The sequence below is a fragment of the Aquila chrysaetos genome, chromosome 16, assembly GCF_900496995.4.
Source record: "Aquila chrysaetos chrysaetos chromosome 16, bAquChr1.4, whole genome shotgun sequence".
Lineage (NCBI taxonomy): Eukaryota > Metazoa > Chordata > Aves > Accipitriformes > Accipitridae > Aquila > Aquila chrysaetos.
In genome coordinates, this window is record NC_044019.1 from 30,528,956 (window position 1) to 30,552,438 (window position 23,483).

Genomic DNA, 23,483 nt, shown 5'->3' on the forward strand with positions numbered 1-23,483 from the left:
CGGCTTCCCCTGCCAGGCCTCGCCCGCAGGGCGAGGGGACCCGGGGGCAGCCGGAGGGGCGCAGGCAGCGGCGGCGGTAGGGAGCCTGGCAGTGCCGAGGGCCGGGCGGCGGCCGCACGGCGGACGGGCGAGCCGGGCGGCGAGCCGGCGGAGCGGCAGCCGAAGGGGCCGCGCTCGGGTGGGCGCCGCGGCGGGGCCGGCCGGGGCGGGGGGGGGGAGCGGGAGAGCGAGCGCGGCGGCCCCAGCGGCGCTTGCGCGGCGTGGCGGACGCCCGGGGCGCGCGGGGAGCGGGCCCGTTGGTTGGCCGCGCGGCAGCGGGGGGACGGGCCCCGCCGCAGCCGGGCCGGCCATTGGCCGGGCGGCGCGCGAGTGGCGGAGAAAGGCGGGAGGGCAGCGGGAGGCGGGAGGCGGGGCTGGGGGCGGGGCCATCCCTCGCTTCCCGCCTGCGGATTGGCGGGCGCGGGAAGGAGGTGGGTCGCCCCGCGGCCCCGCGTGAAGGTGGGCGGTGGGCGCTGATTGGGTGCGGCTGAGGCGGGCGGGGGAAGGTTTGGCGGGCGGGCGGGAGGGAGGAGCGCGCAGCAGCCGCCGCCGCGGCCCCGCCGCTCGCCGCCCCGATGCCGGCGGGCACCGAGCAGCCGGGGGGCGCCGAGGAGCAGCCGCCTGCTCAGGGCCCGCCGGTGGCGGCGGCAGAGAGGCCGCCGTCCTCGGGCCGCCGCCGTCCGCCGCTGCCCGCCGCCGAGCAGGGGGAGGAGTCCGGCGGCAGCCGGGTGCTGAGGGGCGGCCGGGAGCGGGGCCGGGCCGCGGCCGCCTCGGCAGCGGGGGGAGCCGCTGCCGCCGCCTCTCGCCGCCGCAAGGCCGAGTATCCCCGGCGCCGGCGAAGCAGTCCCGGGGCCCGGCCCGCCACCGAGCAGCCCGCCGCCGAGACGCCGCCCGCGGCCAAGAAGGCCCCCCGGGCCGGGTGAGTGCCCTGCGGCGCCGGGCTTGGCCCCCGCCGTCCGCGGGGTCGGGGGCCGGGAATAGGGGGACTGGCGGCCCCGGCCGGGGGTGGGTGGGTGGGGGCCTCTCTCCCCCGTCCCGCTCGAGTGGTGCCTAGGCCCCGGGGCCCGCCTCCAGCCGCGGGGCGCCCCGCGCCTCCGCCTCTTTGTTCCGGGCCGAGCCGGGGCCGGCCCCACCGGTCCCTTCCCAGGAAAGGCCGTGTCCCGAGTGCTGCCTGCCCTCGGCCGCCCTGCCTATTGCAGCAGGCGTGCCTTCGGTTGTGAGCAAAACCGTACGTGCCTCCTGTGTGAGCCGCCTGCTGCGCAGCGTCCTCGGGGATAGCTGCCGCCTTCCTCGGTGCTCCTCGGTCCCCAGCTTGTGTTGGCGCCCTGTGCCGAAAGTCTCCGTGAAGGAGGTGGCGGGATTTATTTTCCTGTGAGGAGACGATTATATCTCACTGCTGCTTTATTTGTGGAGTAGGCAACTAGCCACGTGCACATGTGTGCTTGGAGCATTTGGTAATGTAGCTGATCTGCCTTGTTCCAAGGACAGAGTCCCTCTGATTTAGACGTCACAATTATGGGCAAGACTGGGCTTTTGCTGATGTATTATTATAGTTCACCTAAGCTTTCTCTGGATGAAATAATCTGTGTTGGTATAAGGGGTTGAAACCAGCAATTTGAGAACAAGCCAATGGGTCTGTCCACAGCTGGGAATTGAGGCTCATTCTCCACATCATTCAGTTTCTTGTTCTGCTGCCACGCCATAGAAGCTGTCTCTTATGCTCACCTTTTGTATTTTTTCAGGTGCACAGATAAAGCAGCTGGTAAAGGTAAGAGCTAAATTACTTACTGCTACTGTTGTATTCCATCCAGAAAGTTAGGGCTTTCCCACGAAGGTAGCCAAACATCTGTTGGATCTTCCTTTTAAAGAACGTTTTGTTGCTTGATGACATGCGGTTTCTTTCCACGGTCTCTCTCACGATTGTGGAACTGTGATAAGCTGCTGCTGATGTTTGCACGTGCCCAATGTACAAAAACTTATTCTTCCAAATAACCACTAGGGTATTACTTCGCTATCAGAAGTTGAGAGCACGCTGCACTGCAGTTTGACAGCTCTTGTTACATGGTGGTCCCGAGTAGCTGGCAAAACCTGGGCTCGCATCATGCCAAGGGATGGCATGAACCTTTGCATGGAAATTGGCACTGAGAAGTGATGTCTGCTTCTAATCCAAAGGAAATCTGCCTTGGTGATTTTTTTTTTGTTTGTTTCTTGTTTGGTTTTTAGTCTTTAAAAACTGTCATAAATACAGGTGTAGGTCCTCAAGAGACATGTGAAAGATCTGTGGAAATAAGAGAAGTCAAATATTTACACTTGTACTTTTCTAGGTTTAGTGGATAGTGAATTTTTTACGCTTACGTCTTCAGGGATGAAAGAAAAAAGTTTTGAAGGGGAGAGAGTAGCTTAATGGGTCTAATCAAGAAATCCCCAAATGTGGGGAGCTGCAGCCAGGAGCAAAACTTTTGTTCTTCCAGTGCGAACTATGTGAGCTCTGTGCATCTTTTTAACAGCTTCTTGTAAAAAAAAAAAAAAATTGTTAGAGGGCTTTGCTCCTTACCCAGTGATGACTTCTGAAACAGTTCCAAGTAAAAGGCTTTGTGTAGTGTTGGTTTTGATCTGGCACTAGAGAATTGTCACAGAATTAAATAGTGAGGAAAGAAGGTCATACACCTGTGCAAATGAATTCACCTTTCTGCTGGAGCAGAAAGTTCAATTCTTGTTTGCAGGCATTTGTGTCTTGAAGGCTGCCTTTACTCTTGTAATTCTATAGCTCTTTAACTTTATTCCTACAAGTCTATAGCTTTATTCTGTTTGGATGTTGAAATCTGTCACCGTTCTAGCTGGCAAGGTGTGTTTTTTGAGACCAAAGCAGAATTAACCGATGTGTGTTTAGCACAGAACCTGCTTGTGTCCATTTACCCCTTACTGCGTAAAGGGTGGGCAGGGTGTTGTAAGAGCTTCAGCCTTTTAGGTCAAGGCAAAGTTGCTGAAATGTGTAAAAAGGCATGGCATTGTCACTTAATATGCATATAGTGTTAACATCACATTTTAATAGTGATTTGCAGTATTTTGGGTACCCTTAAGCAGAAAAATTTATGTATGGTCCCATTTTTACCCCAGTTTCTTGGGACATGCTTGGAAATGGCAAATGCCAGCCTGAAATTTCCCAAGTTTGGTGGCTCTTGCACTCTAGCCATTTAACTTTGGGCTCTGAGAGGTTCAGCTGTCCTTGAATGTGAGAGTGGAAAGAGTATTTATTAAATTTCTTGGACTCTTTTTTTATGATTACACTTGCAACCAAAATAGGTGGTGTGAATGTTTGCATGGAAATTGGCATTGAGAAATGATGACTACTTCTAGTCCAAAGGAAATCTGCCTTGGTGATTTTTTTGTTTGTTTGTTGTTTGTTTTTTAGTCTTTAAAAATGCAGAAGTGAGAAAGCTGCACTTCTGTGTCCCAGCTGCACACTGGATGAAGTCCTTGCTGCATAGTTGTGCTTATTGGGGAAGACATGGAAACAGACTGAATAAAGTGTCTTTCTCAGACAGACAGATCATGCAGTATGCAGGAAAGAAACTTCTCTCCCACTCTCCCCTTTTTGGCCTTTAGCATAAAATGTTTCAAGAGGCCTAATCAGGTGTAAGCAAACTGTAGCTTTCCCTGCACGGCATGGTTTTTGGTAGCTGGGAGTCCTCTGTAATTCTGGAAGGTAAAATACCATTTGTTGTTCCACCCCTGGATGGAGCTGGGTTGAGGAAGAAATCCAGTAAAACTGCAGAGTGGTTCTGGTGAAGGCTTTGAATGTAGTGCTAGCATTTACTGGTGTGAGTTCTGGCATAGAATTTAATTCTGCATGGTGATTTGCGTTATGCTGTTACCTTTTACTATAAAATATTAAATCCAGTTTAGAATATTAAATTTGCATGAGCTCAGCCATAACTGTTAGCCTCTGTATACAGGGCAAATGGCCTATGGAAGTGAGGTATACCTGGTGACACATCCTGTGTATCTATTGGACAAATGAAAAACTTGCTGCACCAAAGTTTTAGTAAGTTTTGTTGCCTTATGTTTGGGATTATATTTTGAAGTAAAACCACCAGTGTTGCTGTTGGTAAAGAAAGCTTAGAGGTGATGGGTGTGATCACAGCTAAATTTGTGCTATCGATTATAACCAAGATGCTATAACAGTAGAAGTGTCTCGCCAAGTTTTACATTCTTCTGTGTAGTGCCATGGGATCAGAGGGCTTTTCTGCTTGTCGACTTGGGAGCACAGGCACAAAGGTCTGACTGTGCAGGTCTGATGGGAAGATTACAGGAAGGTTAAAGTCGAAGGTGCGTATTGTGTCAGAATTAGTATGCGATTGTTACCATACTAGTATGCACGAAGGCAGTTGCAAAGTCAGCCATACCAGTTGTATTTCCCGTCTTGTCTGCTTAGTCATGCAATTGCAATATTACCCTAATGTGTTTCTGTAGAAATATTAGTTATGTAAGTAGAATATTTAGTCTCAGCTTATAAATGAATTCATGTAGCTAGTCAGACTGTGTAGTGTAACTCACATTTGACTTCCTGTGATGCTGTATAGTCTTGTGGAAATAATTTTCATTTTAGTTAGGCCTGAATGACTTTAATTATTGGAATATAGATTTAATGAATACACTTCATGTCCTTCCATTGCTGGATTGAAAATTCAGTGCTTACTGTGACTCTTAAAGTCATGTTAGCCGTCAGACAAAACCTGATTCTCCAATTTAATTTTACACCCAAACCAGTTTCTGACTCTACCCACCTTTTTGTAAGATTTTGCCTCTGCTGTTCAGTAACCACTTTTAGGAGTTTGAATGAAATCTTTCAATCAATTACAGTTGAAAAAAACCAGGCTGTGTAGCTATTCTGGAGGGAGTGTCAGAGTAGTGGCTGAATTTAAAGATGCCAGGTTTGTACTTAGTGGTAGAGCCCCCCCGCCTTACTGTGTTCCCAAAACATATGTGCTTTGTCTTCGAGGTTTTAGAGCTGCAGGTTGCAAGAAGATTACTTCTCCTGCAGCAAGAAGAAAGAGGGTGGGGTTGGAAGCATTTGTACAAACGTAATATACCATGAATGAACACTCAGATTACTGAATCTCCGTGTCTGATGTTGCTCTGTTTGTGTCACACGGCTGAAACGTACTTCATGTGGACCCTTGTTTATGCAAGTTATTTTTCTTGCCTGTGTTCGTCTTGCAACTTTACATTGGTATTGATGCTTTTTTGCAGTGATAAGAACAAGATCCAGTGTATTTCTTTTAAGTGAATGTAGGTACACAGCTGTGTGGTATTGCTATTAAAAGGTGGAAGGAAGAGTTTGTTGGAGAGGTAAAACAGGGCCACATGAAGCCTTTATTTACTTAAAGCTGTGCTCAAAAGAGATGTAGTGCCACATGCAGGGAGAGTCACCTCCTTGGAAGTCCGTTCTCAAATCAAAGTTTTTTTGCACAGCGTGGGCTAAAGGATGACGCCAGCAGTATTTACAGGCTTCTTCAGCACATGGTTATAGAAACTGTGTGTTAGAAAAGGAGTCGTGTGTGGAATTCTTTTTGTTAGATATTCACACATGTGGAGAACTGTCTTGGTGATTTGTTCCGTGATACATTTCCCTCCCCGCTGAGGCTTTCCATATGAGGCTACTGTAATGTACTTTGTGGGTGACTGGTATAGCAGCCGTTCTCCCACCACAGTGGCTTTCAAGCTGCGATTTGAAGGCTCAGGGGAGAGGGGAGGTCAGCGAGCCATTTCTTCAAGGTCTGTGAAAGGAAATGAGTGGGAAATACAAACTTACTCTGTAGCAGTTCACTTTTAACTGCTAGAAAAACTGTAAGGTTCCACAGATTAAAAAAAGATGGAAAACTTTAAGAGTCTAGTTGTACCAAATGGTTTTGTAGCATAGATAATTTGCATTATACCACATTATTTGTATTCTTAAAGCTTCATGTTGCTTTGTTAATGACGGCTTTCCCGTAAGGCTTTGCCGGTGTTTTGCGGGAGAAATGTCATTGCTTAAAATCAAACCTTATAAAAATGTGCTGAATTTAAATAACTCAGATTGCCCAAACCTACTTTGGCTCCTACAAGGATTTTCTTGTGTCCCATACGTAGAATTTCACAGCTCTTCGGCCGGGCGGGGAGCCATTTGGATAGAGGTTTACACTAGGATTTTTTTCCTGAGTTTCGTATTTGTCTGTGCCATCATAAAATTATATGTTCAGTGCTTTATCTGTTTTATGGTTACTATGTTAAATCTAAGTTGCAGTCTGAGAGGTATGTATTTTGTGGTGCATTTATTTTTGTAATAGTTATTCTGTAACTTAGTAATTCATAGTTTATTTTCCTTTCACTTAATTGTATGTGGGAGTTTTCTGAAACTGCCTACTTCACAGGGTTAGGAAGATTCTTTCAAATGCTTTATAAATCAACGTTTAGAAAATTTCTTGTTAGTAATCAACAAAATGTTAATTTGTAACAGTCAAAAGTTTCATTTTTTTCTATACATCAAGGATTGATAAAGTGGCATGGGTATTTGTTACTCTTGAGATCTCAAAAAAAAAAAAAAAAAAAAAAAAGAGAGAGAGGAATCTATTATTTTGCAACAAGCTTACCTCTGAGCTGCAGGCTGAAAGGGGGTTGGTAAATAAAAGCTTGAACATGTGAACAAGTGTGGCTGGTAAAAGTAGATGTGGAGTACCAAACAAACCCCAGTTCTGAGAGTAATTGAGTGGATTTTTGAGCTGCCAGTATAGCAGGACTGGTGCATAGCAACGCACCAGCTGTAAAAGGCTGGTTTATGCCAAGTCCACAAGTTGTGCTGTAAGCAGCAGAAGCAAGAACCTCTGCTCCAGAGGGCTTCCATTCTTCATCCCCAGTGAAGCCTGAGGACAACAGTATCTCCCAGCAGTGCTGCCAACTTTGCAAAATGGCACCTGTACTAGTGTTAACTTCTGTGCACCCTTCCTGCAGGGAGCAGTAATTTGGGTCTCCATTCCCTGGCTACCTACTTATCTTTCCCAAAATACAGAGCAACATAGCCACTGCATCCACAAGCTATTAGGGGAACAGGGGTAGAAGGAGAGCGGCAGACAGGCACAGCATGACCATGCAAGTCCTGTGACGAAGGAACTACTACGTCTTCTTCAGGAAGTAGATGCAGTTGGTTTGGACTTTCCCTTTCTGCTCTTTTCAATGAGTAATTGATATGTGCCTGGAACTTTGTTTTCCTTCAGTGCTTGGAAAGAAGGTCGGGGAGGTGTCGGCTGTGGGATATGTGTATTTACTGCTCTGGCCCTTGTAGGCTTGCTGTCAGTTACTCAGACACGCTCTTAACGCTTGCTGCATCCAGTGATGTAAAAAAGAAGCAGTAAGCACCCTGTTCTTGGAACAGTTTCCTATAAAGAAAATGCTGTGGGGCTGGGGAGCGGTGCTGCTGTAGATGAAATAAGAAAGAAAGCATGAGAAAGCGTGAGTGCCAGTCTCCGTGGCTTCCTGTGAGTATCCTGCCTACAAAGTGGATTTATGATAGAGGGATGAATTGAGACTCATAAGGGTGAGTTTATCTCCTGGTCTGGGAGGCAGTGGACAAACTTTGGTATTTATCCCTTTTGTTTCAGTTCGTGGCAACGCTGGTATATGTAGAAAAATATGTATCGTTCTGAGATAGAGATGCTTTCATTGGTTTGGTAACCCTGCGTGCAGCGCTCCAGGGGCAGAATTAGAGTATGAATGAGAATACATTTCTGCTGCACATCTGAAACGGGAATCTGTGCTGACTACCATGCTGAGTAAAGATGGAACATTACTCAGGTAAGCTCTGTTAAGAAGCAGAGCAGTGCCCAGAGTCTTGTCTTTTGGTTGTCTTTGTACAACAACTTTGTAGCTAGTTTCCTCCCAGGTTTCCTTTTCTTGTCCGTTCTCCCAGTGACTGGTGTTTTCTTCACAAAATTTTAAGATTAAAGGACGTTTGATGCGTCTTGTGTGTACTGTCACTCAAATCTGTACATGTTTTCTGCCCTGGACACTGTTAAGTTTAAAGCCTGTTGGGAAGAATCAGCAGAATGGTGAAAGTACCTCAGAATGAAAGCGGTTTATCATTAAGTGACTGACTTAAAGGGGGAGTTCAAGGTAGGAAGAACCCCAGGAGCCAAAAGATCAAAAGGATTGGTAGGACTTCAGAAAGTGGATTTTCCCCATCTCTCTTGAATGACTTCCTGAAAGATGCAGGCATCTGCACAGTTCCCGAAACTGACTTCTGCAGAGGCTACAGGATGAGGTGGGTAATAACTAATGTAAGTATTGGAGAGTTGCAGGGGAGTGCGAGCATGGGGGCATTTCTTGGCAGACTCATTTTGCCGAGTTGTAGCTTCTGTTGCCCCCTCTCCATGAAATGTGATTCAGGCAAAAGACAGCAGTGCTGGGTCTTAGTCTGAGGTCGCATGTGCCAACTGGCTGGCAGACTCTGCCAAAAGAAAGGCACGTAATTCGTTTTGCAGGAGCTGATCTGAAAAGCCAATGCTCGGTGCTTCTTTTCGCTTTGTACTGGGGGTGCCTCAATACCTATTGTGTCTCGTATTCTTTTGTCCTCTGGGAGTCTGAGTTCTTATGACTTGGTGTCCATCACCACTGTTGATGCTTGCAACTAAGTAACAGGATGCTGGCCTATAATCCATTTTCTGTGCATCTTATGGGAGGAGAGGAACCTTCCAGAGAAATTGCAGCTAGCCAGAGCTAGTAGTGTTGACAAGTTTATACAGTTTTAAATGCAGAATTGACTACAGCCTTTTAATTTAAATTTTTCCTGTATTTGTCTCAAGAGATTCAAGCAGAGCCTGATTATCTGTAATAGCAATGTTTATTCCCTCTGTCTTGTTTCTCTTGCTTCTTTGTGCTATTAGCCAAATCCTGCTAACTGAGGAGTGTGGCTTTCTGTATAGAGACATTTGTGAGAGGAGAGGGGTAATGCTGTGTTCTTCCACAGGGCCTGGATTTAACCAGGCTAAGTGTGGTACACAAGACAGGGCTGAAAATAACCGTAAGGTCCCTGTGTAGTCAATTAAGAGAGGTAGGCATCTCCTAACTCCTTCTGCTGGTGATAAGAGAGACAAGGACAGCCATGTTCCTAACCTAAATGCAGATGTGAGTCCTATTACTTCATGCCTAACATCAGAAGTTTGGGGAGGAATCCTCAAACACAGTTAAAATTGCAAGATCTCCAGTGACAGGCTTCTGATTACCTCTAATGCCAGGTCAGGTGTGTTAGACAAGAAAGCATTAGGGGGAGGAAGTGCTTTTTTTTCCTAAGCCAGTTGCTGTCTCTGTAGCTAGTGTTTGTTCTGGTTTGGTTTGGGTTGGGTTTTTTTTGGTGGTGGTTAGTTTTTTTCTTTTGTTCTTGTTTTGCTTTTTGAGAGGCAGGCTGGATTCATCAGAAAGCTGTTTTTGTGAAGGAGAAAGGAAATTTAGGTCTGGGAAAGAGACATAAAATTTATTAGAAATCTAGTACTTTTGCAATTTTAGATTTCAGGCAAAGCCTTGGTGAGTGCTGATTCCAGCTGCTCGTGCAGCTGAATACTCTGCAGATACAAGTTTCCTGGTGCAGTTCTGACCCTTAGCAGGGACCTGTGTCCCCTGTTGGGAGGGTCTAGAATTACAAGGATTTTCAACTAATAGCTTGTTCTGGTTTCAGCTGGGATAGAGTTAATTTTCTTTCTAGTAGCTGGTATAGTGCTATGTTTTGGATTTAGTATGAGAAGAATGTTGATAACACACTGATGTTTTCAGTGGTTGCTAAGTAATGTTTAGTCTAAAGTCAAGGATTTTTCAGCTTCTCATGCCCAGCCAGCAGGAAGGCTGGAGGGGCACAAGAAGTTGCGAGGGGACACAGCCAGGGCAGCTGACCCAAACTGGCCAATGGGGTATTCCATACCATGGGATACCATGCCCAGTATATAAACTGGGGTGAGCTGGCCTGGGGAGGATTGCTGCTCAGGAACTAACTGGGCATCTGTGGGTGACTGGTGAGCAATTGCATTGTGCATCACTTGTATATTCCAATCCTTTTATTATTACTATTGTCATTTTATTAGTGTTATTGTTATCATTATTAGTTTCTTCTTTTCTGTTCTATTAAACCGTTCTTACCTCAACTCATGAGTTTTACTTTTTTTTCTGATTCTCTCCCCCATCCCACTGGGCAGGGGGCGGGGGGAAGTGAGTGAGCAGCTCCGTGGTGCTTAGTTGCTGGCTGGGGTTAAACCATGACATAGCTCTATATTGCTTTACGAGTTCTACTGCAAAGTAAATACTTTATTTCTCCTACCTATGGGTTTTTTTGGAGGTACATAGGTATTCACAGCATGTAAAAAATGCAGTGAATATGTTAGACAAGCTTGCTGAAATAAGAGGAAGGAGTAAAAAGGAGAAATCGTGGGGAAAGATTTATTAAACACCTTCAGAGAAATGAAGCAAAATTGCTAGGTGAGTGGTGTACTTTGTAGAAATGTATTCTGAGGGAGGTCTGTTTCAAATACATACGTCTAATCTTTAAAATACTAGCTTGTGCTAAGAAATCAGCTGAATGCCTCATCTTCCAAAGGAATAAACCTCTTTCAAGAGCAGCTGTGTGCTAACGCTGGTAGCATTTGAGGGGACAATTCCTAGAGAATGGTTTCAAGTGTCTTTGGATTCAATTTAGCATTCAAAAAACCTGAAGATGTTCACAATTACGATTAAGAATGTAAAGCAGTCATAGTTCAACCTGAGATCTGCTAAACCAGGAAGCCAAAAAGAAGGTGTAGTTCATGCTCTGTTGATGAAGTGAGCTTTATACATGCAAGATGTCAGACTTGGTTGCAGTTTTACAACAAAACTGTGATGCTTCACATCCTGTATTCCAGTCAGATTTTTTCAGTCAAATGTTGATTATTCCCACCCTGTTAATCAAGGATTGGGGAATGAGTCACGCAAAGCAAACTATGTGCTAGAAGTAAAAGGATCATTTGGTTCAAAAGCCTTGATGCAAAATTAGAGATTTCAGGTTGGGAGGGACCTCAGGATACCTCTGGTCTCACCTGCTGCTTAACACAGGTACAATACAGCGTTCACATCATGTTGATCAGGGCCTTTTTCCAGTCAGGTCTGGACAAGCTCGGGAATTGGGTTCATGAGGTTCAACAAGGCCAAGTGCAAGGTCCTGCACCTGGGTCGGGACAACTCCTGGTATCAATATGGGCTGGGGGACGTGAAGGGATTGAGAGCAGCCCTGCTGAGAAGGACTTGGGGGTACTGGTGGATGAAAAGCTGGATTTGAGCTGCCAATGTGTGCTCACAGCCCAGAGAGCCAACTGTATCCTGGGCTGCACCAAAAGAAGCGTGGCCAGCAAGGTGAGGGAAGTAATTCTGCCCCTCTGCTCTGCTCTGGTGAGACCCCACCTGCAGTACTGCGTCCAACTCTGGGGTCCTCAGCACATGGACCTGCTGGAGCAGGTCCAGAGGGGGGACACAAAAATGGTCAGAGGGCTGGAACACCTCTCCTGTGAGGAAAGGCTGAGAGAGTTGGGGTTGTTCAGCCTGGAGAAGAGAAGACTCCGGGAAGACCTTATTGCAGCCTTTCAGTACTTAAAGGGGGCTCGGAAGGAAGATGGGGACAGACTTTTTAGTAGGGCCTGTAGTGATAGGACAAGGGGTAATGGTTTTAAACTAAAAGAGAGTAGATTCAACCTAGATATAAGGAAGAAATTTATTACAATGAGGGTGGTGAAACTCTGGAATGGGTTGCCCAGACAGATTATAGATGCCCTGTCCCTGGAAATGTTCAAGGGCAGGTTGGATGGGGCTCTGAGCAACCTGATCTAGTTGAAGATGTCCCTGCTCGTTGCAAGGGGATTGGACTAGGTGACGTTTAAAAGTCCCTTCCAACCCAGACCGTTCTATGTTTCTGTGGAGGCTGCACAGCCTTGCTGGGCCCCTCTTCCAGTGCTTGACTGTCCTCTTGCAGAGGGAAAATGCTTTTCCTATATCCAGTCAGATCTCTCTGTTTCAGCTGATGACCACTGCCCCTCATCTCCCTGCTGTGCACCTTAGCAGGGAGGTTTAGGCTGCCTGATAACCTGCCTGTACATTGTAAGGCTGCTGTTGTGTCCCCGCAGGGTTTTCTGTTCTCCAGGCTGAACAAGCACATTTCTCTCAGCTGCTTCTTACAGGTTGTGTGTTTCAGCCCCCAGCCATCTTGGTGATCCCCTCTGGACTTGCTCAAACATGTTGACAGCCTTTTTGTGGTGGGAGTCCAAAACTGGAGGGGGAATCCAAATGTGGTCTAGCAAGTGCTGAGTAAAGGGGATTAACAGTGTCCCTCTGTTTCCTGACTGTGCCCCTGTGAATGGCACCCAGGATGCTGTGGACCTCCCTCGCTGCCAGGGCACGACTCTGGCTCTTGATGTGCGGTTTGCTCTTCACTGGGGCTCCCGGTATAGCAGAGCTGCTCCCCAGCTAGTCCTTAGAGGACTGTCCACTGACTTTGCCAGCAGGTGTTTGATCAACTCCCAGGCATCTCAGTGGTACTGCTGGCTGGTGCTTAGGCAGCAGAAACCCACCTGAAACTAGACAGCAGTGTAAATGTATTTGGGTGAAAAGGAGTGGGTCAGAGCTTAGCCTAGAACACAGGCCCTGTGAAGCGCTGCAGATGGCTTTGTGTACTAAAGCAGTGGCAAACCTGGAGTACTGAGCATAGCCAGCTGCTTGGAATTAATTTCTTCAGCACATCATGTGTGAAATTTCAAAAGGTATTTGAGTTCATTAAGACCCAGTGTCACAGCAAGCACCAAAAAGTGAGATCGAGTGAACTGCACTTGGGAATTTTAGTTTCTAAGGGATGAACTTGCTCACATAGACATTTCAGCCAGTTCTGTTATCTTGCCAAAACATACCTGGAGATCAGCCATCAGCCAAAAAGAAACCACCTGTAGAAGTTATAAATGAGTGCAAAGACCTCAGGCTAACAGTGCTTGTGATGCTTTTTGCTCTAGTGTAAGACCAGAAACATCCAGCGCAGATTCCTCAGGGTTATTACCAGGTGTACAATTCTGATTAAATATGTGTTTGGGGGATTCTCCAAACACGACTTTTAATATGGTCCAATTTTGAAGCTAGTCTTTCATAAAGCAGTTGCTGAGGTTTACGAGTGTCTATCTTGCAGTGCTTAGGGGAGATCAGAGCCAGCAAATAATCACAAGCCTGTATCAGAGGGAAATGTAAGCTGTTCTTAAATATTTGTGTCTTTACTTAGAGGCAGTGGGAAATGTGATGAGAGTTTTAAATGAAGGCTTGCTGAGGTAAGGTCCTGGGGTGTGTCCTGTCTGGCTTGGCAGAGCTACACTCCAAATCTGTGAGAGGTAGTGGTTTCCCTGTCAGAGTAGACAGGGGCAGTTATGCTATTCAACATCGTGCAACAGAGGAGTGTGAATTTAGTGATGGGATTTATGCTTTTTATTATTATTAAAGAGATTGCAATGGGCGTTTCAGATCCCAAAGAAGAGAAGGAAGAGGAGGAAGTGTCCAGTGTCCTCAGCCGTGGCTCTCCTGTCAGCACAGCCAGGCCTAGCAGAAGCTGGCGCAGCAGCAGGTCAGCCACTGCGGCCCGCCAGCGTGACACTGAGAATTCGCGTGCCTCCAGATCCAAGACTGGTTCCCTGCAGCTCGTCTGCAAGTCAGAGCCAAACACAGACCAGCTTGAATATGGTACGTGGGAAGCCCTGGCATGAAAGTGCCTGGAGATAGTCAGGTCTTGGGAACCTCTGAAGGGAGCTGGATGTGGGCGTAACTTTGTGAGCTGTATGCAGACTGGCTGGTACAGGCGTGGTGCTTCTTGGTCATGAGTACCTTCTGCCACCAGCACTCCTGGCACTGAATGTCGACGGAAGTATCTTGAGACAGATGAGCTCACTGCAGCGAACACAGATTGAAACCTAATGGTGACTTTTCCTTTCAGAGGTCACAGAAGAGCATCAGTCTCCAGCTGGAATCAGGTAGGAAACTCTTTATTTTGTGGTATTTCTTCCTATATAGTGTCTCAAGAAGGGAAAATAAGGGCCTGGTTTTTTTCAAAAGAAATGCTTCTGTGAAAGGATCAATGAGACGGATAGTAGCTCTGTTTTCATTCAGTCCTGGACCTTTGCGTTTTCAGTCTGGATTGCAGATGGACTGCAGGTGTCAGGAGATATTGTGGAGAAATGAACAGTAAGATTTGATCTGGGCATTTCACCTGGTAGCTTTATTCCTTCAGGAGCAGATGCTGTGATTAGGTGGGTTCACAAGAGGAAACTGCTCTGCCTAGCCTGTCTGTTTTGACTGTCATCATGCTCCTTAGTCAGTGCAAGCTGTTAGCTTTCCCCAGTCATACTGGATGAGAAAGTGCTGTGTAATAGTGTCTTTCCCATCCTAGGGGATGATGCATGAATATTCTTGCAGTAGTGCTTGAACTGTTGCTGCTAAAGTCCTCTGTTCTCCTTTTCTCCCAGCAGTGATGATGAGGAGATGCTCATCAGTGAGGAAGAAGTTCCCTTCAAAGATGATCCAAGAGATGAAACCTACAAGCCCCATCTAGAGAAGTATACTGGATTATGTACTTACTGTGGTTTTAGACCCCCCCAAAATTGTGACATCTTAGTTGAATGAGCTTAATATGACCCAAAGAACCTGTGCTAGTTGCTAAGGTGGAATGACTCCCATTGGACACAGTGTTTTCTAAATATTGCCTACAGCTATTGGGACTGTTCTTCTCTGACAGACTAAAGCCTTTAGAGCCCTCCTGGCTGCCAGGTTCTTCCTTAATCCTTGTTCATACTTCTGCTTAGAAGTGGAACTTGATAAATAGACCTGAACTTCAATCCAGTTTTTGCTTAAACCTTTGTAAAAAGCAGACAATGGGAAGAGTATTGGAGTAATATGTTGTATTTTTATCTTTGCAGGGAAGCGCCAAAGCAAAGGAGAAAAGCTAGCAAGGGGAAGGAGGAAAAAGAGAAACAGAAAGAGATTAAAGTAGAAGTGAAAGAAGAGAGTGAATTTCAGGAAGATGAAGAACCACCAAGGAAGTAAGTAGAACTCTGCAGTTATATGTAGCAGTGTGTATTGTATATTTTGCATTCTTGCTAGTGTACAACAGTGTTTTGTTATTGTTGGCTTCCCCCCTCCTCCTCTGGGCCTGAAAGATAATAGGGCAGAACCTTTTGTTCTGATAGAAGTCCTGCTTCCTAGTATCTTGTGCAGGTTCAGCAAGCAGAAGTAAGAGAGTTGGTATTTTCATTTAGCTTAAGTTGAGGGTTTTTTCTCCATGCTGTGGTTTAGTCAGCCTACCTGGATATGGCCATACAGCATGAAATACTTCAGAGTATTCTTGAAATTGGTTTCTGTTGTGATATCTGAAGTAGATTAGACTGTATTGGAAAGATAGTCTGAGAAGGCAAAATTTCTTCTGTTGTGTGCCTAGAGGCAGACACGGTAATACTTTGTATGTGTTGTGTGGTAAGTGACCTATTTGTACATTTGGGACTAACATAGGAGAGCTCAGGAAAAACAGCTGTGTTCTCCCTCGTTTTGGAGAAATCAAAAAACCAAACTTTTGCTACCTAGTCAGCCACTAGCGCTTTGAGTGGAGACTCAAAACCTTGGTGTATGCTGTCACTGGAACTCAACACTGAAGCTTTCCTTCTGGCAACTGAGGTAGATTGGATTTATGTGCCTGTGTGAAAGCCATTCTTTGGGATAGTGTGAGGTAAAAAAAAAAAGCAGGTTTTGCACTTTAGCTCCTCTCTGAGCGATTGGAACAAATGGGGCTCCCTCTGCTGGTCTGCAGCGTGGGGCTCTGCACACCTTTGTTTTAATTTCTCTTGCTGTTTCTAAGCTGCTGCAGAGCTCACTTATACTGGAGAGGAGTAAGGATGCTGATGTTTTGAGAACTTTTTTTTTTTTTTTCTGTTAGAGGTAGCTTTCTGAGGCTTGTGGATGTGTTATTTAGATCAGACCCTACTTTTGTGCATAATAAAACCTGTGCCTTTTCTGAAGGCTTGGCTTGAATGCTGAGTGCCTTTTAAGCATGTTACTGGTGTGGTCTTGCTAACAATAAAGGTGTCTCAGTACAGTCTAGAAAAGACTTCCATCAATCTACTGTGAGTATCTCTGCAGCAATATGATCAAGTAGGCATGATGTTCTGGGCAGAGCTATTGCTTGGAAGGGTGCATTTTACATGTAAGCATAGATCTGCTCCGATGGAGCATAGATTTTTGTCTTGACAAGTGTATAAACTGCTATAGTTAATTCAGGGGACTGTAAAATAGCTGCTAGATCATTAATCCTGTTCTTTGTAGTCATGCAGATTGATGTTTTTCACGTGGTATGAAACATTACCCAACAGAGTAGAGGAAATAGGGTGCACCATCAATTCTGAACTGTGTTGGCAAAATTACATGTTTATAAAAAATGCATTAGGAAATGGGAGGGGTTGTGAGAGCAAACCACATGAAGCATTTATTTCTCAAGAATGTTGCCTCCCTCTCAATCTGCTTCCAACTTGTACTCGATTGATTTTTCTAGAGCTTGCAGTTAATGACGCAATAGCTTGCTAACTGTCTGCAGCAGAAACTTCCAAGAGCAGAATCTTGTGTGCTGACGTGCAGCCTGGAAAGGGATGAATTTAATTATAAGGTCGCGAGTTGTTTGGACAGTTACAGGTTTAAAAGGAAAAATGTGAAGCATGTGATTGCCTGGTTGAGGGTTTTCTGAAATAGCCCTTCCTCACTCCATTGTGGCAGAAGAGTTGGTAATTTCTAACCGCAGCCTGTTGGGCTGTGGCTATCTGATACCTGTTTACTGGTATCTGCATAGCTGTGAATGGTGGGCTGAGACACATTTGAGCCAGGCAACCATGCTTAAAAATGTGTTGTATGCTAGACCTAGCAGGTAGTCATGCAGCTGCAGCCTGACTATGTTGGCAGAGGCAGGGTGATTTGAGGCCTACCACATGCCACCAAATGTCATGCAGAAAAAAGTGTCAGCCAGGTATCAGAAACTTGGGGACCACAGCTCCACAGGGAGCAGTCTTCTGTGTGATATGGCAGTTCTGCAAAATGCAGGGACAATTTGCATGGAGGCCTGGCTACTTAACTTCTTTAGGGAACCTGCCCATCTATTACAAGAGTGTTTCCTTAGAAACTCTTCAGGTGTTTTGATGCTAAGCAGGTGGCTGACTTGCCAGAGCAGCTGATTTACTGGGTGCAGTGTTACTTTTCAGCTTAAAAGCATGGAAGAGTTCTGTAGTATTTCTTACAGCATGCTCCTGCTTTGTAGCATACACTTCAAAAACTCTGCCCACTACCAATGTAAAGAAGCTTCTTTCAATTCTGTTTCTGTAACCATGTCACAGGAGGGGAAGGAGGAGAAAGGATGACAAGAGCCCAAGGCTGCCCAAGAGAAGGTAAGTGATCCCCACTACTCAGTTCCGTTCTGAAGACTTGCTTCCCTTGTGTCCTACACAGAGATGTTGATTGTCTCAAAGTCGTCTCTCTTGCACAGTATAGAAATCTGCCTTAAAGGGGCAGGGGGGGGGGGGGGGGGGGGGGGGGGGGGGTGGGGGGGGGGGGGGGGGGGGGGATGAAAATAGCAGCATGTCTTGTCTTCCCTCCTTTCCTTCCCCTTTCTTCCTGTAGATACGGGTTTGATTTCTTCCAACTGAACCAGCCCCCTCCCCACTTCTGAGTTGATCCCTAGCCTGGCATTGCCCAGTGATAAGGTTCTGGGAACTCTGTGTCTCCTGGGGTTTTCTCAGCTCTGGGGAGAGCCCTTAAGTAGTGCTAGGAGTGGAGGGAACTCTTGGACAGTCTCTATCAGCATAACCCAAACAGGAATATTGGAGCAGTAGTCCTTTGCTCTCACATCACTGAGCTGCACTCTCACTCATTCATCTCGCTGCTGCCCTGGCTTCAGATGCATCAGCTAACCATTCTGCCATTTACCTACTGACTTCTTAGGAAGAAGCCTCCAATACAGTATGTCCGCTGCGAGATGGAAGGCTGTGGCACAGTCTTGGCTCACCCGCGTTACCTGCAGGTTGGTTGAGATTTTTCACTCCTGAATGGCATGTGTGAGGGCAGGGAAAAGCCATTTAGAACAGGCAGCTAGTCCTCCACTGGCACGGAAGCACTCCTTTCTAATGCTGTCTTTTTGGTAGACTTAATCGATTGTGGCCATGTGGGTGTCTGTATCTGTCCTGTTCCTAGATGTCCACATTTGTTTGGCTTTCTTCTCTCAATGGAGATCAAAGTCTTTGTGTTTGTGGTGTCTTGTCACAGATTGGAGTCTGGTGGCCTGCTGAGGGGCCATCTGAGATTGATGTGTCTCAGCTATTCTCTTAGCCATGTAAAGAGAGAGTCTACAACCTTTCACTCTTCCTTTATAGCATCACATAAAGTACCAGCACTTGCTGAAGAAAAAATATGTGTGTCCTCATCCCTCTTGTGGTCGGCTCTTCCGACTTCAGAAGCAGCTCCTGCGGCATGCCAAACACCACACAGGTACAGACAGGGAGGTGGGAAATAGATACAAACTCCTCCTCAGGTCAGTGAACAGAGAGGGGGGAAAAAAAAATGGAAAAGCCTCTAGGACTTCTGGGGAGAGTGAAGCCAAGGCAGGTGGCATAGATTTGCAGCAGCAGCAGGGTATTATTTCCTTCTGGATTACCATCTTTTAAGGAAATGAAAGAAATAGGCTATGGAGTTTTTAATTCACCCCCTGGCAAGTGTCACTCAAGGGTTCTGTAGACGGATAAACCAAGCAAAGTTTTATCCTAATTTGCCAGTCCTTCAGTATTGGTCAGAATGGATAATTAGCTCTTAGGAGAGTCTTAATCATACCTTAACTCTCCAGATCAGCTGCTATGGTGTATTGTGGGACACCTCCTCCTTTGCTATGCCTGCTGGCCTCCCAGCACTTCTAGTTCTGCTGCTTGTCGGGCAGCTTTACCTGCAACATGTGAGAGCTGGGAAAGGGAGCAGGTCTGCCAGAGAGTAATGCTCCAACTGGTGTTGCTTTTTAGATCAAAGGGATTACATCTGTGAGTACTGTGCCCGGGCGTTTAAGAGTTCTCATAACTTGGCTGTGCACCGAATGATCCATACGGGCGAGAAGCCCTTGCAGTGAGTACCTCTGCCTGTCTTGTTCTCCTGCTTTGAGGGACCCTTGGATACACCCATTCTTGGACTGCACCAAGAGCAGGGGCAGCTCTGAAGTCAGGGCTGGAACCTGTTCCTGGTGTCCCAGCTCTCTTTAAACGCACGCCTGTAGGAGTGTTTGAGCTGCCACTTGTCTTGCCTGTCTCACTGCTTTGAGGCAGCATCTCAGTAGAGATCTGAGGAACATAAGCCCTCTGCAAATAAAACTGGAAGAGCTGAAGCTATGGTGACATCCCATTTTAGTGAGCCCCTGCTGTTTTCCTGGGCTGCCTCTTTGGTACTGCTGTCCCCACAAGTGTGTGGGGATGTCCCTTTGTTGTGACCTCCTTCTTCTCCCCTCCCAGGTGTGAGATCTGTGGATTCACCTGCCGGCAGAAGGCTTCCCTCAACTGGCACATGAAGAAGCATGATGCGGACTCCTTCTACCAGTTCTCCTGCAACATTTGCGGCAAGAAATTTGAGAAGAAGGACAGCGTCGTGGCCCACAAAGCCAAGAGCCACCCCGAAGTGCTTATTGCTGAAGCACTGGCTGCCAATGCGGGTGCCCTCATCACCAGCACCGACATCCTGGGCACTAATCCCGAGGCCATTGCGCCGCCCACCGATGGCCAGGGCCTCCCCCTTCTTCCCGACCCGCTGGGAAGCACTGCCCCAGCAGATTGCCTGCTGCTGAACCCTGATGGAATGCCGAAGACCTACTGCGGTGGGGCAGAGCGCGTGAGCCTGGTGGCTGATGGCAAGCTCTTTGTGGGGAGTGGCAGCAGTACAAACCCGGAGGGGCTGGTCATGAACACAGAGATCCTGGGAGCCACTACAGAGGTGCTCATCGAAGATTCAGACTCCGCTGGACCCTAGTGGGCGGGGAGCACTTGGGTGCTGGGACAGTTTGGGCTCTGTATTTAAAAGGAGGAAGGAAAAAAAAAAAAAAAAAAAAAAAAAAAAGAGACACTTACTGAAAGAGAGAAAAGTTAAACAAAACTTACAATACTAGTAAATAACCGAAGGGTCTGCTCCCCTCCAGTGTGGATCACAGCACATCCTCTTTCTCCCAACCACTTCTCTCTCTCCCACTGCTCCTTTGTAGAAAGGGGCACATGGTGCCATTACCAGAGCAAGTTGGATTGAGCGATGGATTTCCCCAAGGGAGGGGGGACTGCTGAAACCCTTCGCTCTACCCCAAAGCAGATGCCTTTCTGGCTCCTTGATGTGGCCCCGCTTGCAAAACTAGAAAGCATTTGATGTGCTCTGGACAAGTTTCTTAGGACTCCCTCTCGCCCCTGGTCCCAACTTCTATGCATCGCTGCACTCTGGTCCTTGCAGTCTCATTCTTCCTCCCGGGGCTGGGAGTTTGGCTTGGCACTTTAGGTCCCCTCAGCAGGGTGAGCTGTGAAACAGCGCACGTCCCTCTCCCCACCGTGCTCCTCTGCTCCAGCTCTGGCAGGAAGTCGAGGGAACGCCCTGGCTCATAGATCATGTTTGCTTGGAGAGGCCCGGGGGCTACGGGAGCCCTGCGTGGGAGAGGCAAGGAGGAGCATCCCAGTTTGACGACAGTAATTTGCACTTTGAACATGCTTCGTTTTTGTGTTGTGGTAACAAGATTCCTTATTTATTGATTAAAAAAGGGTCGGTATTTTTTAGTTATGTTCTTAGGGGGTGGGGGTGGAAGGGGTTCAGGCTATTTCCCAGTAGCCCTCTTCGCACTAACAAGCTGCAAGGGAGCACTTTGTGCTATTGTAACAGCAGATGGGAGAGCTGAGGTGAAGGCAGTGTTGTGGAGTCAGATGTCTTTTGCAGCCTTTCCAGAGTAGAGGGAGAGCCCCTGGAGAAGAGCCTGTTTGCAGTGGGAGTGTCTGCAGCAGCATTTTAGCAGGAGGATGAGGTGAGTGATGGAGCAGCTGGCTGTTGTCTCCCTCCCTCCCAGGTTGGGGTGAGCTCCTTGCATTAAATACTCTTTTTGCCTCCCCCTTGCTCCCTAGCCTTTCAGGGAAGAACATCATTAGCCAGAAATTTGTTCTCGTGACATAGGACAGCTGTGAGCTGCTTGCTGCTGGGGGATGTTGTGCTCCTCATCCAATTCTGCCTCTCCTTTCCAGGTCTAGACAAAAATGCAGAAGCAGGGACTGGATATGGTTGTCTCGGGCTTGTTTATTCAAGGCAATAGACTGATGCGGGACTAAGGGGGTGTCAGCTTTTCTCCCTGCCCCCATTTTGGGGGGAGGATGTTGTGCAGCTGTGTTTTCAAAGCTTCTCTCTTCTGCGCAAACACCCCTGCTTTCCATGAAATGTGGCGGTTCAAGTGTTGCCTGCTGGTGTAGTTAGGACAGCTCTGAGCCCTTGGAAAAGTTTACACAGGATATGATGTGTCTGCTACAGAGACTTGGATCTTTTTGCTCTTATCTGAAACTTTGTGTGGAGGTTCAGTGGCCTTGAATTTGTAGTGGTTTTGGAAGAGGTTAAGAATAACCTGGACTTTTTTTTTGTTTGCTTGTTTTTTCAGTTGGGTTTATGTGGTTGGGAGCAGAGCTAAAGTATCTTGTCCGAGCACAAGATCAGGGTCTGTAGCACACAGCAGCTAGGCAAAATTGGGCTAATTGGGTTCTGGAGAAAGGCAATAAAACATGGAATTTAATCGGAAACTTTTCACAGGAAACTGACTCTGAACACCCACTGTGTCCCCCGTGCAGCCTGGAAATCCAGCTGTGGCCGAAGCCTGACAGCTTTTATTGGGCCACTTGTCCTGATTTGCCCCCTCCCTTCCACCCCTTACACTGATATCTTTGTCAGAGCAAGTTGAAACACTTCTGGTGTTGGGACGGTTTGTGGCTGAACAGTTTGCAACCCTGGTGTCTTATGCCCTGGGTGTGGGCATCCCATGTTCTTGCAGCAGCATGGCTCCCATGCCTGCAGGAGATGCGTCAGGCCACGAGCCTTTCCTGGAGATAAGGATGAGAGTCCAGCATACCTGAATGCAGGTGTCGCGGGACAGTGCATGTCAGGTCCATGGTGGTACGGCATTAAACTAAACCAGTTTCTTCAGTTGGGATGATCCAGTTTCTTGCTTGGATCAAGCTATTGTGATTTCCAGCAGGAAGCTTTTGGGTGGCCAGCCGGTCCCCTCCCCTTGCAAACTAAAGAGAAGCAGCACAATGAGATGTGTTCAAACCCAACTCTGATGGTTTCACCCCCCAGCACTGTGGGTCTTCTGTCCGGGGAGACTTGGGGCTGGCCGAGCGATGTTGTTTGGTGGCATGTCTCCTGGCCTGGATCCTGGCCATGGGTAGCTGATGTGTCATGTGGTGCAGCCATGTCATCCCCACGCTTGCTGCAGACCATGCTGCTGGTGCTGCTTTTTGTGCCCTGCCCTGTGCCCCGTGGGAGGTGCAGAGCAGGCAGAGCCTTGCACAGAACACTAAACGGAGAGCTCGGGGTTTTGTTTTCTGAGGGATGGCACTAAAATGCTTTTGGGTCAAGGGCTTGCTCACCTCTGGTGATGCAACGCTTGGCACCTGGCTGGGAGGCAAGGGAGGCTGCCTGGTCCTGCATCTCCCCCAACTGCCCCAAGTGGGGCAAAGAGTTAGCCATTGGCCTCATTTCTGGGACACAGAATCAAGCAGCTCATTTGCTTCCTGACCTGGACACCTGATCCCTGCCACTCCCTGCCTTGTCCTTCCATGCACACCTCTCGTAGCTCTCCTTTTTCTTTATCTGGTCTTGGCCAGTTGCCTGTCTGTTCTCTAACCACAGCCTGCTAACCCTTGATGCAGGAGAGACTGGTGTAGCAGCTCCCTTCCCACTCCCCTTTGAAACCCTAAAACTGACACAGCCCTTCTGCAGCTCCTCCTCACCTCGATGTCTCTCCTTCACTCGCATGCAGTTTGCTTCAATAAATTATTGTAGTAGTTTGCAATAAACTTTTTTGTATTTTTTTTCCCTGTATTTATTTTTTTTTTTTTTTTTTTTTGTCCTCCTGGGGAGGGAATGGAGGGGACACAGGGCCCTTCGCCTGCTCTCAACGCCCCAGAGAGCTTGCGGGTGCTGTGCCTGGTGTGGGCAGCGGCATGGAGGCAGGGGCCCTGGGGTGCACACGGTTTGGGCCGGGGGCTGTGCCAGCTGGAGCTGGGGGGCTCCCGGAGCTCAGCAGTGCTTTCTGCAGTAGCCACCAGGTGGCAACGACACTGTTGGGTTGGCCGCTGGCCCTGGGAGGT

General features: G+C 47.6%; 1 protein-coding gene across 3 annotated transcripts; it reads left to right on the forward strand.

The window, feature by feature from the left end:
* Positions 1–557: 557 nt before the first annotated feature.
* ZFP91 (ZFP91 zinc finger protein, atypical E3 ubiquitin ligase) lies at positions 558–23,204 on the forward strand. Of its 3 annotated transcripts, none has more exons than XM_030038857.2 (11): positions 558–958; positions 1,782–1,807; positions 13,579–13,794; positions 14,045–14,081; positions 14,574–14,663; positions 15,024–15,146; positions 17,475–17,525; positions 18,079–18,157; positions 18,507–18,621; positions 19,143–19,242; positions 19,623–23,204. In XM_030038857.2, exons 1-11 carry the CDS (start codon positions 615–617, stop codon positions 20,131–20,133), a joined length of 1,692 nt encoding a protein of 563 aa, XP_029894717.1. In that variant the 5' UTR covers positions 558–614; the 3' UTR covers positions 20,134–23,204. The 3 variants fall into 3 exon arrangements, with proteins under 3 accessions (XP_029894717.1, XP_029894718.1, XP_040985026.1); XM_030038858.2 differs by having other exon boundaries at positions 560–958; positions 14,577–14,663; XM_041129092.1 differs by lacking the exon at positions 558–958 and adding an exon at positions 1,087–1,493.
* Positions 23,205–23,483: the final 279 nt, after the last annotated feature.

Coding starts and splice junctions, on each gene's coding strand:
- ZFP91 (XM_030038857.2), top strand. CDS start 615: ATGCCGGCGGGCACCGAGCAGCCGGGGGGCGCCGAGGAGCAGCCGCCT. Junction 15,147..17,474: donor GATGAAGAACCACCAAGGAA/GTAAGTAGAACT, acceptor ACCATGTCACAG/GAGGGGAAGGAGGAGAAAGG. Junction 18,622..19,142: donor GCATGCCAAACACCACACAG/GTACAGACAGGG, acceptor GTTGCTTTTTAG/ATCAAAGGGATTACATCTGT.